This window comes from Macrotis lagotis, chromosome 3, assembly GCF_037893015.1.
Source record: "Macrotis lagotis isolate mMagLag1 chromosome 3, bilby.v1.9.chrom.fasta, whole genome shotgun sequence".
Taxonomy (NCBI): domain Eukaryota; kingdom Metazoa; phylum Chordata; class Mammalia; order Peramelemorphia; family Peramelidae; genus Macrotis; species Macrotis lagotis.
Window position 1 is genome coordinate 289,432,980 of NC_133660.1, and position 19,769 is coordinate 289,452,748.

Below are 19,769 nucleotides of genomic sequence, written 5' to 3' on the forward strand. Positions count from 1 at the left end.
TTTTTATTCAATCAATCACCATATTCTCTGGTTTCTAAATTCATAATATCACTATTATATATCCCCTTTTCTCTTCTTGCACTACCACCACTCTGATGCAAGCCAACATCAAACCTGAATTATTGCAATAGCCTACTGGTTACTCTGCCTTTCACAAGTCTCTTCCTATTCCAATCCATCCTCCACTCAGCTGCCATAATTGATCCTCCTAAAACATATGCATCTAAGCATAACACTCTGCACCCTGACATGCAATTTAATAAATTCTAACAATTCCATTTTATTTCTAGGATCAAATATCCCCTTTCCTAAAAAATTATTTCCATAATCTGGTCCCTTTCCTACTTTTCCAGTCTTCTTATATCTGATTAGAAAGAAGACTGAAGAAAGTTCCCACAGTGATTTTGCATTATGATCAGGTTGGATTTATACAAATAATGGAGGCTTGGTTCTTTGCTAGCACACCTATAAATATCACTAGCAAAAATATTTATATTTATGATGCAGAAAAAGTTTTAGACAAAATTCAGTGCATTTATGTTGAAAAAAACACTAGAAGGCATAGTAAGAAATAGATTATGCCTTAATATTATCTGTAAAGGCAATAAATTAGAGACCTTTCCAATAAAATTGGAGTTAAGGGAGGGATATCTATTAGCACTACTACATATATGTTTGTGTGTATTTATAGTGGAGCAATACGAGTGTGTATGTTGGTGTTAATGTTGTTTGTTTTAGTCATGTTATCTTTGACCCTTTAGAACACCATTTGAGGTTTTCTTGGCAAAACTCCTGATTTGCCATTTCTTTCTTAAGCACATTTTATAAATGAAGAAACTGAGGCAAACATTACTGGAAGATTTGCTTCGCTCATAATCAGAGTTTAAGGCCAGATTTGACCTCATGAAAGTGAATCTTCTTGATTCCCAACTTATTGCTCTATCCACTAACTTCCTCGTAAAAAGACAGATAAATATGTTCATATAGATATATATTTAGACATGGATATAGACACATACATACATATAGATTAATTTTGTTTTTTATATTTTTACACACACATACATAAAATAAACATTTATATATTTAATTTTATGTAAGAATTCACATATACATATTTACCCATATGTTTGTATGGAAATATGCACATACAGGCCTGTATCTATCTACAACAAATATTTTCATATTTAATGATATATACATATACTTATGAGCATATATTTCCCTTCTAGTAACCTTTTGGAATACGAAAAAATTGAAGAAAACCTCAAAGATACTGGAAAGACCTTTGGAAGGAAATGCAAAGGAAAAGATGAACAATAGTAACACAAGACTGGCAGGTTTAAATGTTTCGCAATGTGCATCATGACTGGAAATTTCAAATGGATAAGATCCATGTGAAGATTTGTTAAGTACACAATCTGTTATATTTATGGTTTTAAAAAATGATCCATCATTGAGTTCCTGGTATAAATTCAAGAACATGTTAGTGTATATTTTCTGAACACATTACTATAAGCTTATTATGCATTTTTTATTATTTTACATCAATATTCATTAGAGATAGCAAGGTGTAGTTAAATTTTTTTTGCCCTTTTTCTGATCAACTGGAGTATCAAGACTGTAATTATTTCGGCTCCATTGGTAATTATAGATGTTAAACTCTGACGATTTCCATTTTGCATCTTGTTTGCCACTTTTTCTCACTCTACGTTGCTTGTATTTCCACCAGTGATACCGCTAAATTCTTTGTCTTTTTTTGTTTACCTTTATCTCTGTCTTCATTAGAAAGCTCAGTATTTTTCAGTTAACATCATAAGCATTATCCTTGATTCTGTTCATCATGTAATGAAGATGGGGCAGCTAAGTGGCACAGTGGATAGAGCATCGGCCCTGAAGTCAGGAGGACCTGAATCCAAATCCAGCCTCAGACACTTAATAATTACCTAGCTATGTAACTGTGGGCAAGTCACTTAACCCCAATGCCTTGCAAAAAAATAATAACTGAAGATTAGATAAAGGAGGAATGTTATGTCTTTATCATCATCATCAATAAATTTATTTTTAGAGTCCTATCAGATTACTTCAACAAATATTCTATCAAAAATTCCTACAGTTCTATAAAGTTTGCCTCCTCCATACAAAAAAGCAAAATCATTTAGCGATGTTAGGATATCACGAAGTAACCCATACGCTATCAAATGGAGTACTCTGGAAAGTGATGATATGCACTTCATATTACAGACACTGGAAGAAATATTCAAATATGTTGGACTTCAAAAGATTGAGAATCCAAAGAAGAAAAATCGGCCTTTCTCAAAAAAGACAATTAATTATGTAAGTTGATTGTCAATTTGTTAAAGACTTTTTGAATTTTGGTCAGTATTTAAGTCCAGAACACTAGTACTGATCCAATGGAATAAGTATATTTTTCTTCCACAATTCTTGTTACATTTTTTAGTTCGTACCTAGTTTATCTGGTACATTACTAATGACCTCAGCAATATTGTGATTCAAACTGAAATTTTCAGCACCTCTGGACAAAACCTGGCAGAGGTTTAGGAAAAAGAAATCTAGCATTTAGCTGTGGACCAGAGTATCTACCACTGCATCTTGGGCCCAGAGCTATGGTTCATCAACAATATTCTCAACGAGCTGATCTACCACATTATTGTCTGCATATCTACCATACCTGATAATAATTATGTTCTATGAAATTATCTTTAACATTCTGTAGTTAAATAAGCCCTGCCTCCAAGACTTCTTCACATCAATTTCTGTGCATTAACTATATTGTCTCTTTTCGCCATCCCCCAACCCATTTCACCCCCTGATTTAAGATGAAAAATAAAAGGGGGTGCGGCTAGGTGGCACAGTGTATAGATAAAGCACCGGCCCTGGAGTCAGGAGTACCTGGGTTCAAATCTGGTCTCAGACACTTAATAATTACCTATCTGTCTGGCCTTGGGCAAGCCACTTTACCCCACTGCCTTACAAAAACCTAAATAAATAAATGAATAAAAGGGGAGGGGGGGGAAGCAATGAAGTCACTTCTAGTTACTTATGGTTGGAATATAGTAATTCAAATCTTTCACCCTCTTCCTTCAAGCCTAATTTACATCACAAATAATAGGATTTAACTTATTTTTGTCCCTACACACTCTTTGGTAATCATTACTCCATAATAAAAGTTAATTTTATATGTGACTCTTCCCTCCTCATACTCTGTCTGGTGCATTAAATATAATTTCCTTTCTCTTTGATACATTTCAGTTTCATTTTATTTTCTTATATTCCTATCCGAGAGAATTTCCTGACATCCCCATTCTTACTCTCCATTACTTTAAAACTTTCTATAAGCAGTTGGATAAGTATTTCTTTGGACATCTTGTTGAAAGGTAGAATCTGGCATGAACATAGATCAGGAGTCAAAAAGTTGGGGAATGAATGAATGAGTGAATGAGTCAATAAATGAATGAATAAATAAATGAAAATTAATGAAAAAAATTTTTCTGAAGCAAATGCTGAGTGTAAATTTCCATGCCATGCACTGAGAAGGTGGAGACTAAATTTGAGCAGAGTGATAACTTCATGAGACAGTGATCTCAGAGATACAAGGAATAAATATTTTATTTACACTTGATCAAACTTGTAGCAAGCAGGCTGGGACTTGTAGAGAAAGAGATGAGAGAATAATGTACAAAGGTAATAAAGGGGAAGCAAAGTATGGTTAGCATACTAAGAGAGACAAAATTCCGCACAGAGATGATAAGGAAAATATTTTGAAAAATTTTATTTTCACAGAACTCTTTGTATATGCTTCAGTATTGCTTTCAGCAGCTAGATGGCTCTGGTCTATGTCTGGGGCATAACAGTTTTGACAAAATTAATGGAAATATCTACTATACACAGAATACATGAGATTGGGAAATTTCTGACCAGATAGAGTCAGTGAGATAGTTGGCACCAAGAAGCACAAAATAACAAGTTTTCAATATATTTTTTTAGAAAAAATAGGCAGCTTTTACTAAGGTACAGAAATTAACAAACTGGCTTAAATCTGCCGACACTCAACTGAATGATCATAATGGGTTTGATAGATTTGCACATTAACTCTAAAAGAAGGTCATTTTTCTCTAGAGCTCTGGTAACTTCATTCATTCTAATAGCGAGTTGTTTCCTGATATGTACAGGAGTCCATCCTGGTATAACATCATTTTTCCTTACTTAGAATTTCCATAGCTTCAAAAATACAGAAAAAAAGTGAATCTATCTGTAGCTTCCAGAAGGTGATTCTAATAGAGGGAGACAAATCATAGAGGAAAACATGATTTAAAAAAAAGGGCAGGCAAAAGAAAAAAGGTATGCACATATACACACACATATCTTTAAATATATGTATAGATATAGATAATGATAGAGATATATAGATACAGAAATGTCTGAGAAATGTGTAGTCACATTGTGAAGGCAAGATAAAACCAAAAGTCACCTATCAGAATTAAGAGGTCTAAGGGCAGGGATAAAATTTCTAGCAGAAGCCAGAAGAGGATGGCATGATGTAGACATGATTGCATATAAATTCTATCTTGCCACTAACTTCTGTGGCCTTGGACAACACATTTTATATTTGTAGGCTTCAATTTTTCACTTGAAAAACATTGAGGAATAATTTTCCTCTAAACTACCTTGCACTTAAAGCTTTTGAATGTGAAAAAAAGAAATAATTTCCCCCCTTTTCTCAAACATAAAAGTGGAAGAAAAGCCAACACTAGGAAAACCTGCCTCAAAAGATTATATAAACAAATAGGATTATGAAAATTAAGGTAAAATATAGATAATACAGAAAATATGAACTGAAATGTGTCATCAGAAGTGCCAAAGCTATTTCAATTATTTTCTTCATGAAGTAAGAGAAATAAGATGATATATTATGTGAAAGGTTGACATCTTAGGAAATACTTCAGTCCTGGAAAGATAATCTCCAAATTTTCATAGGAAAGGACAGAATTTAGATAAATCATACATGGAAAGCAATGGCTTGATGAATGACTAATTTTTTTTGCCTTTGCATAGACATTATGTCACAGAAAAGTTGACAGGAAAATTAAAGTATTTGATAAAGTCTAATTAGAAAAAAATGTAAATTCACATTTATAAAATTAGCCAATATCAGGGGATCACACAAGTCTTTTCAGATGGAGAATTCTTTGAAGACTGTCCAGTTCAACATTCTTTCATAGAATGGGAAATTGAGGCACAGGAAAGATAATTCAAATATTAACATCATCTAATTGGTTCATGGCATGGTTGGAATTAGATCCAACTCCATGGTAAGGTTTTAAACTAGTGGTCTAAAGTAACATTAACATGAAGCCAGAAGTATGAATTGGGAGACAGGGCTACTAATCACTAAGACAAAGTTAAAGCTAAGTTATCAAAAGAGAAAAATAGTAAACTATGTTATGTGTCAGTCATATTATTTGATATTGTTTTAGACTATTTAAAATAATTAGACAGTATAAAATACCTGAAAGCATAATTGACAAAACAGACAAGGGAACTCTGCAAACATAAATCTACTTTTTACACAGATAAAGCTAGATCTAAATAATTAATTTTCATTGTTCATGGTTAGGTAAAGTCATTTTAATTTAAAAAAATAACAGTTTTTGCCTAACCAGTCTATTTATCTAATGACATTAACATTAAATTATGATAAAAATGTTATCTTGCTGATTTAGAAAAAATAATAATGTTCATTTGGAAGAACAAAAGGTCAGGAAAATTAACCAAGGGGAAAAATGTAAAGAAGGAAGATTCAGTAGTATCAGATCTTAAAATATATTTTAAAGTAAGAACATTATTAAAGTGTGAAATGAATAATTATGATTATTTTAAGTTAATTTTTTCTTGCATTAATAAAACCGATATACAAGAATAGAAAGAATGCAGAAAATTGAAGAAAAAAACATTTAATAGAAAATCTCTCAGATACAATGTGATTGGGTTGGCATATTGCTCTGGTGTAGAAAATGATAAGCTGGTTGATTTAGAAAAATCTGGAATGATTTAGACATATAAAGGAAGATGTTATCCATCTTCAGGAAATAGATAGCAAGTGCAAGTGTAATATATCACACACACACACACACACACATATGCCTATGTTTATAGACATCTGTGTTTATGTGGGTGTTCCTGCTCAAGTGTAGCCTTCTTTGAGACAACAGTGGATGGGGAAAAGAAAGTTAAAAGTGCAAAGCAGAGAACAAAAGGAAGCCGACAAGAAAGCAAAGAAAAACTGGACAGCTTTGAAAACACTGTATGGTGTTTATTATATAGGTTATCTTGAAATGGAAATTCATTATTTTGTCTTGAATCCCCCCATGTTCTTCTGAGTATATGGCAATGTTTTTTGTTCTATTCTTACTTTGTATTTGTTTGAAATATAAAACATAGAAATAATCATTTAGAGCAATTACCATATCTATATAAATTGTTTGTTTTTTGATTTCTTCATTGGAAAACAACATCTTATTATCCTTTGACTATTTATCAAGAGGGGATGATTTGTATTCTTACAGATTTGAAAAGTTCTTTATATATTTTTAATTTGAGCCCTTTAACTTATAAACTGTCTTTGGATATTTCACCCCCTCCAGTTTTCTGCTTTCCTTCTGATCTTGGCTATATTTATTTTTGTACAAAACCTTTTGAATTTGATGTAATTCTTAATTCTATGATCAATTTTTTTTTATAAAATAAAGTAAAATATTAATTCAAAATAGACAATGGCAGTTGCTGGCCCTTACTGAATACAAAATCTATTATTAAAATGTAGAGAGCAAATAAATTCTTTCCAAATAGAGAAAGACAGAAGTGGAAGCAACAAATGCTTCTTAGCCAAGTAATGATGAGGGAGATAAATGAATTAGACAAGGGAAAAATTCACCAGGATACAGTTTTACAGCCAATTCCCTCCAAGGCAATAATTCCTGAAAGCAAGTCAGTGAAACATAAAAGCCTCCAAATTATCATGTCCATATTCAATTGAAGTAGCTCTGTAAGCTCCAAAGCTCCAAGGTTACTTTATATGCTATGGTTCCCATAACACATCAGTCCCTTTTCATATCAAGGTGAAATTTCACAGTTTAATTCTTAGCAAAAAAAAAAATGCAGCAAGTAATTTTAATAATCAATAGTATAGAATTTCTCCCTTAGAAAACTACAAAAATGTGTTATATGAAGTCTAAAGAATAAAATCATAGGAAAATATGTGAGTTAGTTTTGATAGAAAAATATCAATTAATATCTATTATGCACAAAGGATTTTACTAGTAAGCTGGAAATAATTCTTACAATCAAGCACCTAGCAATCTATTAGGTAAGGTGGAATTCCCCTCCAAATAGCTATATATATATATATATATATATATATATATATATATATATATATATATATATATATAATATACGCTAAGTGGTGTGTGGATAGAGCACCAAACCTGGAGTAAGGAGGATCTGAATTCAAATCTGACTTCAGGCACCTATTTGTGTGAACTTGGGCAAGGTTCTTAACCCCATTACCTTGAAAAAGCAAAAGAATGATAGTAATAATAGTAATAATAATAATGATGATAATAATAGATATCCAAAAGAGGAACAATGAAAAAATACAATAGTAAACAATTATAAAAAAGTAAGAAAGGATTAAATAAATTCTAATCAGAGATTATTTTCCTCTGAAGGGATCATGACAGGCTTCCTGAATAAGGTGACATTTGATAAGAATTTTGAAGTTTGAATACCTTTTCAAAAGGGAGTTTTGGGGAAAGGAAGAAATCACTACTCTTTTTTATCCTATAGTGTTTATTTTATTGGATAATTGGTCCACTATTGATTAGAGTAATTAACATAACAACAGCCTCAGGCTCTTATATTTTATGTTTATCTTATGTTTGAGCAATGACATTCACTTTTTCTAAGATGGAAAATTGTTAAATTGGATTTTGTGTGTTTGTGTGTTTGTGTGTGTGTGTGTGTGTGTGTGTGTGTGTGTGTGTGTGTGTGTGTATGTTTGGTTCACCTCCAAGATAAAAGCAACCAAATGAGGAGTTATTTAATTTCCCCTAAACTGATGTATCAGTTTGTATAAAATAAACTCTCCATTCACCCAAGTTTCTTTTTAGTTTATTCTAGGATGGACATTCTCTTCTTTGGTAGAAAGATCTGTTTAATCATTCTCCTCAATGCAATTTTGATTCTCTGGTTCCTCAAGCTATAAATAATGGGATTAATAAATGGAGGAATAATAGTGTAGGACATTCCAACAAGAAGGTTTTGTACTGTTGAATCTGATGGGGGTTTCAAGGCTGAAAAAATTGCAGAAAGAAGAAATAAGAGAAATATAATCAACTGTGGAGCACAGGTAGATAAGGCTTTATACCGACCCTCAACAGTGGGTATCTTAAACACACTAGAGAAAATACGAGCATAAGACACAAATAAAAATGCCAAGCAGAATAAAGAAAAACCTGACCCTGCCACAATTAGAATAAACTCAGTATTCAGAACTTCATTAGATGCAACCTTTAAGACATCAGGAATATCACAGAAATACTGGTGGATTTCATTGGATCCTGAGAAGGGTAACCGGAACATATTTCCTGTGTGTATAGTAGCATAAATAAAACCACTGAACCATGAGCCTACTGTTGCCCAGATACATCTGGCTGATGTCATGGTCATCCCATAGTGCAGTGGATGACAAATGGCAACAAATCGGTCATAAGACATGACTATGAGTAAGGCAATCTCTGTTGACCCAAAGAAAATAAAGAAAAAAATCTGGGCCATGCAACCCAAGAGGGAGATGGATCTTATTCCAATCAAGGAATTCAAAATAAATTTAGGAAGAGTCACTGAGATAAAGCCAACATCCAATAGAGATAAGTTACTCAGAAAAAAGTACATTGGAGAATGAAGTTGTGGTTCAGTGGCTATGGCAGTAATGGTGAGAAGATTCCCCATTAGGGCAGTCAAGTAAATTATCAGGAACAACACAGCATATATGACTTGTGCCTTCTTTATACTGGAATACTCCATGAGGAGGAATTCAGTGATGACAGTGAAGTTTACCATAGTCCCTGAGAAGCTACAATTTATCTAGAACCAAAGGAAAACATGAGAAGATGACAGAGAGTAAGAAAAAAATGTAAAGTCTTTCATGTAAAATTACTATGAAAAAAAGTTCACTTCACTGAGTCTGAATATTACAGACACTTAGCCAATGTTTGCAGAATTGGGACTACAAAAATTGGGACTACCTAGAAAAGCATTTATGAGCTTGCTATAATCATAATTCATATATGTCATGGCAGGGATGATGACAAATGAGAAAATGTTTATCTAACACAGAACAGAGCAGTGACAATCTAGGGGGGAAAGTGTGCATGAAATGTTGAACATCCAAAGATGTTGACATTCCTAGATGATGGTTAGGTGGTATATTGTATACAATGCCAGACTTGGAATCTAGAAGACCTAAGTTCAAGTCCAACATCAAACACTGATAATATAATAAGCTCTTAGTTTGCTCAGTTTCATCATGTATAAAATGAGCTGATGAAAAACGTAACCATTCCATTATCTTTGCCATGGTAACCAAAATGGGATTACAAAGAGTCTGAAAGAATTGAGCAATAAAAAAGTGATTTACAAAGATTTGGAAACATTGAGAAAGAATACGAAATTATTCTAAGACATGATTATGGTTATTTAAATAAAGGAGTCCTTTTACTGTTAAGTGCTGGATTGTATAATTTTTTCTTTCCTCTTTGTCCCAAGTCAAATTTTATGATTTAAAAATGAAACATATCATCTAAAGTCACATTGATAAGAATTTTTTAGTAATAAATTCGTCATGACAAATGTAGAACTTTAAACCAAGAAGACACTTTGGAAATGATCACATTTAAGGCCTTCAATTTCCAAAGAAACAAATTGAAGACCATATTGTTGATATGCCTCACACAAGGGTCCACAATTTGATAGTGGTAGAGCTAGAAATATGTCTTAGTGATTGGGGATTATTTTCCATGTCACATACACTTTCTAATTCCTAAGATTTTTCATATACATATATATATATACATATATACATATATATGTATATATATATATATGTGTGTGTGTGTGTGTGTATACACAATATAATAAATCAATGTATATGCATATATATGTCTTTAAAATATTTTCTGAAATGAATTGAATATAATTAAGTCCTCTTGACAGTCAAGTTTATTAAGCATCAATTGCATTGATATTCAAGGAAGAAATTTTTCAAGGAACAAATGTGTGGACAGATAAATTCATTAAGCAGAAATTATTCAGTGAAAAAGTTTTAAAGATAGGAAGAGAAATAGAAAGAGTTTAGTTCAATTTAGATACCTGAAAGTCAATAGGCAATAGTGATAGAGAACTGGACTGTGGGCAGGAGAGAGTTTGAAGTCTTCTTTTTGTGGTATTGAACTTCCTTGAAATTCTAATTTCCTCTGTAAAATAGGAATCATGATATTGCTAATGTAGATCTCACAGGATGTTCCTGATAAAGGTGTTTCAAAAAAAGACTCTATAAACAAGAGGAGTGGAATATTCAGCAGATAGTAGACACAATAAATGCTTCCTTATTATAGGTAAGTAATCTGAAGATCAAACAGAAGGTGGGATTGATAAGTTAGTGACAGTGCCAGGAAGAGCTCTGAGGTTCCTTGTCATATAGCTCTTTCACTACAGAACCACACTAATTAGAAAGAGTTAAGTCAATCAGTAAATAATAAATAATGACAATTTTACATCAGCTATGAAGATTCAAGGACAAAAGCAAAATTATACCTACTCTCAAAGAGATCAAATTCTATTTTGGAGAGATGAGCAAGGAAGCAATAAATTAAAAAATGAATGGATGAATAAATAAATTATTTAATAGATAAATATGTATAATATGTAGGTAGATAAAATATGTATGCTTATATTTATATACAAACAGATCTCATATAAATGTATACATATGAGATAATACATATGAATATACATACCTTGTTTATTTGAAAAATACAACTTTATATAGATTTAAATAAACTTGTAATAATAATTATATTGAATGTTAGGAGATTTCCCTCAGACTGTGCCCTCTGGAGGATGATTGATACATGTTAAAATTAAATATTAAGTTTTAAGCTCATTCCAACCTCAGTTAACTTACTTTTAATTTTAAGTTAACTTTTAGTGAAGGAAAATAATGCATTTTTGTACCCTATCGAAATCCTGTAGGAAAAGAAAGATTTAGAAGTTAAATGCTTTTCCCTACATCAGTTAAAATTTATAATTATTGATTTCATTCAACATGAATTTTCCCATCACAATATGCAAAGTTTTATATTAACTACTAGGTTTTTAATGATGAAAAGAGTGTTCTGGAATATTGTGGAAATCCTTCAATTTTCCAGTCCTTATTCTGAGACTCTGTGATAAGACAAACCTTCTTATTTTACTATTCCCATTATTCTGAATTGAAGGAAATAGAATTAAGTCCTCAATCATCCCAAATGCATATGCATTGAACCTAACCTGATCATTTCAAGTTCATTCTCTCCCTTCCTCTGGCTTCCTGCCTGTCTCTGTTTCTCATCTCTCTCACTCTCTCTCTCTCTCTCTCTCTCTTTCTCTCTCTCTCTCCCCATCTCTCCCTGTCTCTCTCTGTCTCTGTCTCTGCCTCTGTCTCTGTCTCTCTCTCTATATACATATATACACATGCATATGTACATATACATATGTGTTCACATATATACATGTGTGCATGCATGCATATATTCTTACATACGCACAAAATCATACCTGTACACATGCATATTTATGAACATAGATTCACAAAGCTGAATACACAGTAATGTTGTAACAACTGACATTTGCATAGAACTTTAAGAAACCCCTCAACATATATTGTTTCATATATGTTACACTAACACAGAGAGATGGGCAGATCAGGTATTATTATCCTCATATTTATAGATAATGAAACTGAGGTTTAGAAAGGGTATGATTTGTCACAATAATCACAAAGATAGCAAAGCAAATGGACCTAATTCTTCCTGAGTCCATATTGCTGCCTCTTACACTACCCTGAAACTTTTGTTCTAAAGCAGAGCTACTATAACCAGAAAGGGACTAGACCTAGAACTTAATTGTCATGGGAAATCCTCTCTATCAATTCAAGTTAGCACCTTCTCTATAATTAAGACTCTCATAAAATTGCAGAGAGCAAGAAGAGGTTACGTGACTTGCTCATGATTAAACAGTCATTAAACCCATATCTTCCAGACTTTGAAACTAGTTCTTCATGCCCTTGAAAGATTGAAATTAATTGTCCTCTTTTTCCCTGAACTTATAAATATATCTTAATGGGCAGTGTTGAATCCAAGGGTCAACCCCTGTGCCATTATAAACAATAGAGCATCTCATCTTTGAGCAGATTTACATCCATAGATACGGACCTTATATTTGTTCAGTGATGAAATGATATCAGATGTTAATAATACTTTTATTCAGTTAGAAAAATCAGTTATTTTACTCACCTATGCAATATATAAATATGTCCATACAGCACAGGCTAGTAATGGATTCCAGGACTCTTTCCATCTGTGCTCCATTAAAATCACGCAGAAGAACTAGATAACCACAAAAGAAAAAAGAAAATAACAGCAATAATAATGTCATTAAATTTCAGTTAGAAAAATAGTTCTAAGATAATGATTCAGAAAGAAAGTAGAGTTATTATCAAAGAAAATAGAATAATTGATCAATTAATAAATCAATGAAAATTATTCAATGAAATGAGAAAAATGTACAGCATTTCACTGCAAGTTTCCATATTTTTCTTCTACCAAATATTTAGGAACAAAAACATTTTTTGACATCTCCATGAGCAGCTTGTATCCTCACCAGATTAACAGATAAGAATTTCAGCTTACAAATGAAAATTCATAATACATGTAGAATTTAGAGTGCAGTCTCCACTGGAACTTGAACCTCATTTCTGGCTCTTTATTGTCTACATAAAAGACATGACATTGATCTTTATAAAATATATGAGTAATTGTTTTTCCATAGATGTCTCATCAAATGTTTTTAACCTTTAAACTATATGGAATAAAAGTTGTCAAAATGTAATGATCTAATGGAAGAAATTGAAAAAAAAATGAGAACAGCAAAATCAATCATTTTGGCATTGTTTCACAATTTCTTTCTTTTTTTAATTTTCTTTTTATTTATTTGAGCCAATGGGGCTAAGTGATTTGTCCAAGATCACATACCTAGGCAGTTAAGTGTCTGAGCCTGGATTTGAACTCAAGTCCTCCTGACTCCAGGGCCAGTTCACTATCTACTGTGCTACCTAGCTGCCCCACAATTACTTTTGTTGAGTCTTAGAAAGTGAGCTTATATACAATATTTTTATTCATGCCAAAAACATTCATGTTGCTCTACTTTCACACCAGTTTGTAGAACATTAAAAATGAAATAAAAATTACAAGGTCATGGTTTGTCCCTGGACTATTTCTATGGGAATCTACTTTTAAAAAGATGTGAATAATATAACAATCATAATAATTGCAATGACGATGATGATGACGATGATGGTGGTGATAAGTTTGATAATGATGGTGATGATGTTGCTAATGATAGAAATAGGAAACTAGGTGACATTATACTTAACAGTTTATATTATAATTATACGCGATATTATATGGGTAGCTAGGCTTGGAGGCATGATTACCTGAGTGCAAATCTGATCTCAAACACTTATTCCCTATATAACACTGGGTAAGTCATGTAACATATCTCATTTCCCTCAATTGTAAAATGAGAATGATAATGATAGTAGACTCTGCCATTCAGGGTTCTTGTGATTTTTTTCAAAGTGCTCAGTAATGGCACTAGTAGGAGCTATGTGAATGTCAATTACTATAATTATTGCTATTGTTGGAATACCATTAAGTTTTCATGTCTTTATCTATTTTTCAAAGTCCTTTCACATATGAACATCTTTCAGGGTCATTTCACATTTTACATAAGAAAAATTCATACAATTTAAGTCACTAGCCTTTGGACAGATAGATAAACAGTGGAGGCAGTAGGAGACATCATAGCTTGTAATCCAACATCATACCCACTAAGCCACACTGCTCCTTTGAAAGCTAATGGGTCATAATAACCATCGGCACCTAGCATGCAGTTAATAAAGGTGATCTCTCTCTTGAAGTTTCTTTGTCAGTCTGTCTTTGCCTGTCTCTGAATATGTCTCTTTCTACATGTCATCCCTCTATTTCATATATACTAAATATCTAATGTCTGTCTGTCTACCATCCTTTTTTTCCTATTATCTTTTCTCATCTAAATGTATGTCTACCTACAATCTGTCTATCATTATCAGTAATAACAACTTTCTATCTATCCATATTTTCATCGAACTCTAGAGCTTACTTCAATGAAAGGACTGTCATCTAAATGATGAGAATTCACAGAAGCCTATAGCTGGAAGAGCTCTCAGAGGGTATCTCAATCTAAGTGGGAATCCTTTCTACCACAACCAGGAGAGAAATATTTCTAATGACTGGAATCTTGCCATTTATTGGAAACCGGTACTCTTTCCATTAAACCCTACTGCCTCGAAATCTTACCATTTAATTAAGACAAACTGTGTTTCTTTCCCTTCATCCATTCATATAGCTATCTTTCATTTAATCTATCAAAGTTATAGCTTGGTCATACATATTGACCAACAAGAGAATGTATGTCAGTAATAAAGGATAATATACCCGGATTATAAATTCTGAAGTATCTCCTCTCCAGGATGCAGTCCTGCTATCATAATTTTCACAGCTCTGGTTTTCGGCACAATTCAAAGTTTATCTCTTTTCAGATTGATCCTTCAATTACTCAGAGGATAAGAGTAGCAGCTGAAAAATCTGTGAACTCACTATTTTCAGTGATATATTTAAGGAGGACTGTGAGATTTTCAGAACATAGAACTAGACCATGAGGTGTCCTCTTATTTCCCAGAGGAAACCAGATGAATAGAATATTTATGGTTGCTATGGACTCGCTCGCTGTTCTCCTGGGAATAATGAGTAAGCCAACAGAATCTTTCATAAATAACTGCAAATAGTTTCCATTCAGACTGGCTAAGACAATGCCCCTCAATGCCTTTGTCCATTGCACCATACTTTTGAATATTTTTCAAGATTTTCCAAAATTCAAGCCAATCAAGTGTGTTTTTATATTAAATGATGGCTTTTCATCTTCACAACTCACCTCTCTTAGATATTGGCCTCATTTGTATTAGGATTCCAAAGTCGAGTTCCCTAACAGGGAGGCAATTTCCAACTTTCCTTGACTGCTCTACACAGGACTCATTTATTTATTTATTTACTTTATCTTCAGATTTTACTTTTCACATTGTTAGAACAACCATATATTACAGCATTATTGTGATCCCAATCAGGAGTCTGGGAAGCAGATTGAGTAGGCCTTGTACACTCAATAGCAAAGGCCATCAGTTTCTGTTATCCTATAGCTCCAGTGTGGATCTCTAGCTTTCTGTCATATATATATATATATACAGTAATTTGAAAATCTCAAATCATGTTTTACCTAAGACGAAAACATATTTGACTTTATTTTACATAATCTTTTATCATGTTTAAATTTATCATATGTTACCATTTATCATAGTTACGTACAGATGATAATTCTTAAAAATTTACATCCTTTACTGAGTGAAATGAGCACAATCAGTAGAACATTGTATAAATTAACAGTAACATTGTGTCATGATCAAATATGATGTACTTTGATCTTAGCAATACAATGATCAAAGACAATTCTATAGGACTTATGATGGAAGGTACCATCCACATCCAGAAAAAAATCTATGGAGCCTGAATACATTCAAAAATATCTTATTTTCTATTTAAAAATTTGCTTTGTGATTTATGTCTTCTTTGAACCATATCATGGTTTTTCCCCTTTTATTCTGATTCATTTTCCCCATATGAATAATATGGAATCATGTTTAACATAGTTATCCATATACAATCTTTATCAGATTGTGGTGTCAAGGTTAGGGAAAAAGATAAGGAGGGAGAAAAGTGTGGATCTACTAATCTTATGAAAATGAAGGTTAAAAACTATCTTTTGCATAAAGTTGGAATAATAAATACATTTATTTAAAAAAAACACCTTTTTCCAATGTGTCCAAGACCCCTCTATGTAGAATGTTATTACTGAGCCTTGTCTGTATGTTTACCCATCTTTACTATCATCTTCTTTCTCCTTTATGCATTGTTAGGTTGCATTTCAGTTCACCTTTTGTTTATATTGGATGGTAACAGATATTATATACCAAATAAATGGCAATGCAAGTAGACAAAAATTAAAGTTGACAGTTCATTTCATAGCCTGCCATCAGAAGTTACCACTTCAATGATTTCATAATCTATCTCCCTAAAAGGCAAGACTTGTATAGATTGAATTAGAATTCAGTTATGAAATTCACTTTTATAGATTTAATTATAATTTAGTTATCAAATTCATCCCTTTAATTTCTCGAATAAGTAAGCTGAAGTTGAGAGACATTAAATGATCTTCTTAAAGACTTCCAAAGAGTCAGCAATAGAACTGGACCTCTGTACATAATCTTTGGTATATCTACAATGCTCATTCCCCATTTCAAATAGTAAACTCTACTTATTTTATTAAAATCCAATTCAAATATTACCTCATACATGATCTTCATTAATCTCTCAATTTTTCCTTTAATCTTTCCATAATTTTTGTTCTACATTCCCTTTAAAAATAAATGAATGCGGGGCAGCTGGGTGGAGCAGTGGATAGAACACCGGCCCTGGAGTCAGGAGTACCTGGGTTCAGATCCGGTCTCAGACACTTAGTAATTGCCTAGCTGTGTGGCCTTGGGCAAGCCACTTAACCCCATTTGCCTTGCAAAAAACCTAAAAAAAAATATAAATGAATGCACATAAAATTATGATGATGATACCAAGCAGTCCCAGTACTAAATATTTTATAATATAATAATGAAAATGATAATAATGATAATGATGATGATGATGATGATGATGATGATGATGTCCTCACAAAGAACCTGCAATAAAAGTGCTGGTATTATCCCCATTTTACAGATGAAGAAAGTGAAGTGAATAGACATGAAGTGACTTATCCAGGGTAGCACAGCCAAGAAGTGCCTGAGGGTATATTTAAACTTAGATCTTTCTAAATCCTGGTCACTAGCTCTACCCCCTGAACCATTAAGTGTATAGTTTTAGTTCAACTATAGTGGACTAAGCCTGTGCTAAGTGCTAAGAATACAAATTTTAAAAGGGGGGGGGGGACAATACTCACATGGTTTAAATTCTTATGTTCACTGAATATATTAACCATAATCCTTGTTTTTATATTGTCACTATTTGCATGAAAACCTTATTTTTTTCTACTTAGCTGCAAGCTCCTTATAAAATTTATAGATAGATAGATAGAGAAATAGATAGAGATAGAAGTGTTAACTATCTCTATCCCTCTCCCTCTCCCTCTCCCTCTCCCTCTCCCTCTCCCTCTCCCTCTCCCTCTCCCTCTCCCTCTCCCTCTCCCTCTCCCTCTCCCTCTCCCTCTCCCTCTCCCTCTCTGTATCAGTCTTTGAATTCACATAGCACCCAGTTTCGCTACTGGTGCATACTACACATTCAAAGTTGGATTTGCTTTAAAACTCACATATCTTATTTTGCATTTCTCTATAATTCTTATGCTGAATATGAATTATTATTATTCTTTGTTAATGTGCGTAGTTCCCTTAAAAGTTGTTAAATTGCACCCCACTATCTGAAGACCATGTTTGTTACCTAAGCCTTTAGTACAAATATCCTTAATGGGATTGGGAGTGTCTGGTCTTTGCCACTGACTCAAGCCCCAGCCTGATTTCATCTCACCAGAGGGATTTTCTGCAATTTGTTGTACTTACCTACTTAAACATCATATTACTTTTCAGAAAGGATTATTTATTTCAAAATATAGAAAGAATTTAGATTCCCTCTCCCTAACACATGGAGGACCTATATATACAAAATCATTCATACTAGTTCTATGTGTGCCAGTAAAAAAAAAAAAAAAAAGTATAGGTGCCCTTCACTTGAGGTTGGCTGAACAAATTGTAGTGTATGATTTTGATGCAATGCTCTTGTGTTATAAGAAATTTATAAGTAAGGTAATTTCAGAAAAATCTGAGAAGACAGACATGAACTGATGCAAAGTGAAGTGAGCAGAGCTACACTACTATAGACAGTAATAGTAGTATTGTTAACAGTGATCAACTATGAATGATTTAACTACCTTGAATAGTACAATAATCCAAGGATTCTGAAAGACTCATGAAAAGTACTATCCACCTCCAAAGGGAGAACTGAGGAACTCTTAGTAAAAATCAATTTATATTCTTAAAACTTTCTTTTTCTTGTCTCTGGGAAACATTGATTTGCATTAGGACCATTCATATTTTCAAGAAGATTTTCAGTAGGATAAGGGTATTTTACCTTTTCTGTTTTTCACTCAATCCTGTTTTCCCCAATTCTCTCCTTTTAATATCTCATTTCTGTGATAAAATCTCTTTAAATCCCTACATCATTTGTTTCAAGAATTTTAATTATCTCTGTAAGTTGTTTTTTTTAAGTTTCATTAATAAATATTTTTGAGTTATTTGATTTCTTGGGATTTATGGCTAGGTCATCCCTGGGATTATAAAACCCATGCCTTTTTTGTTTGTTGATTTATTTTCATTGCTAAAACTTAAAGAATAGAATTCATTTAAAATAAATGGCAGATTAGGAGGGTGGTGGAGAAGAGAGGGAAGTAATTTTAGGGTGATAGATAAAATAAGGAATGTGGGTAAGGTAACAGGGATAGGGTGAGAAGAGATGCTAAGAGGGAAAATAGTGAACAATAATAAGATTGAGGAAAATTCACACATTTTAATTAAAACTTAATCAAATCTTGAAGAATAAAAATCATTCACCACTTGATAAATGGTCAAAGATATGAAAAACACAAGTTTTCAAATGAAGAAGTCAAAATAAATTGTAATCATATATAAATGCTCTAATATAATCTCTCCCCCCCACACTCTCAGGACACAAATCACAGGCACAAACACACTCATATTTATTGTCTTCTAATGATAGACATCTCTGGGAAAGAAGGTAGAGAAAAGGAAAAAATTCACAATAATTTTGATGTGTATGTGAAAGGAATAGCAAACTGTATTTAGTAGATTTTCAATTTCATGTACAGCCATCTTTTTAAAAAAATGCATTATGTTATGGAAATGCTTGTTTCATTTCATAAATACATATATATATATGCATATATATATATATATATATATATATATATATCAATGCCAAAAATAAAAGACAAATAATATAAGGAATAGAGATTATGGTCCTACTAATATAGACTAAAAGACTTTTAGAAAGTCTATCATCTATTCTTTAAAAAAAAATCTGCTAAACATGGAATTAAATGGAATTTTCTTTTATAAAATAAATGATTACTTTAAATCAAGTTCTAATTCTTAATAAACACACTTTATTACCCATCCACCAATGATCAATCTGGGTAGAGGAGGGAGGAGGGAGAAGACAGCC

General features: G+C 32.5%; 2 protein-coding genes across 2 annotated transcripts in view; both read right to left on the bottom strand.

Moving 5' to 3' along the window:
• Positions 1-15,103, bottom strand: part of LOC141519452 (olfactory receptor 14I1-like) — a 43,623-nt gene extending 28,520 nt beyond the window's left edge. Inside the window, exons 1-2 of the mRNA XM_074231691.1 lie at positions 14,877-15,103; positions 12,636-12,728 (exon numbers count right to left, since the gene is read on the bottom strand). The gene's annotated coding sequence lies outside the window, so the exon portion shown is untranslated. The remainder of the gene's footprint in view (positions 1-12,635; positions 12,729-14,876) is intronic.
• On the bottom strand, positions 8,194-9,144 carry LOC141519454 (olfactory receptor 14I1-like). Its single transcript, XM_074231692.1, has one exon. The coding sequence runs from the start codon at positions 9,142-9,144 to the stop codon at positions 8,194-8,196; it is 951 nt and encodes a 316-aa protein (XP_074087793.1).
• Positions 15,104-19,769: the final 4,666 nt, after the last annotated feature.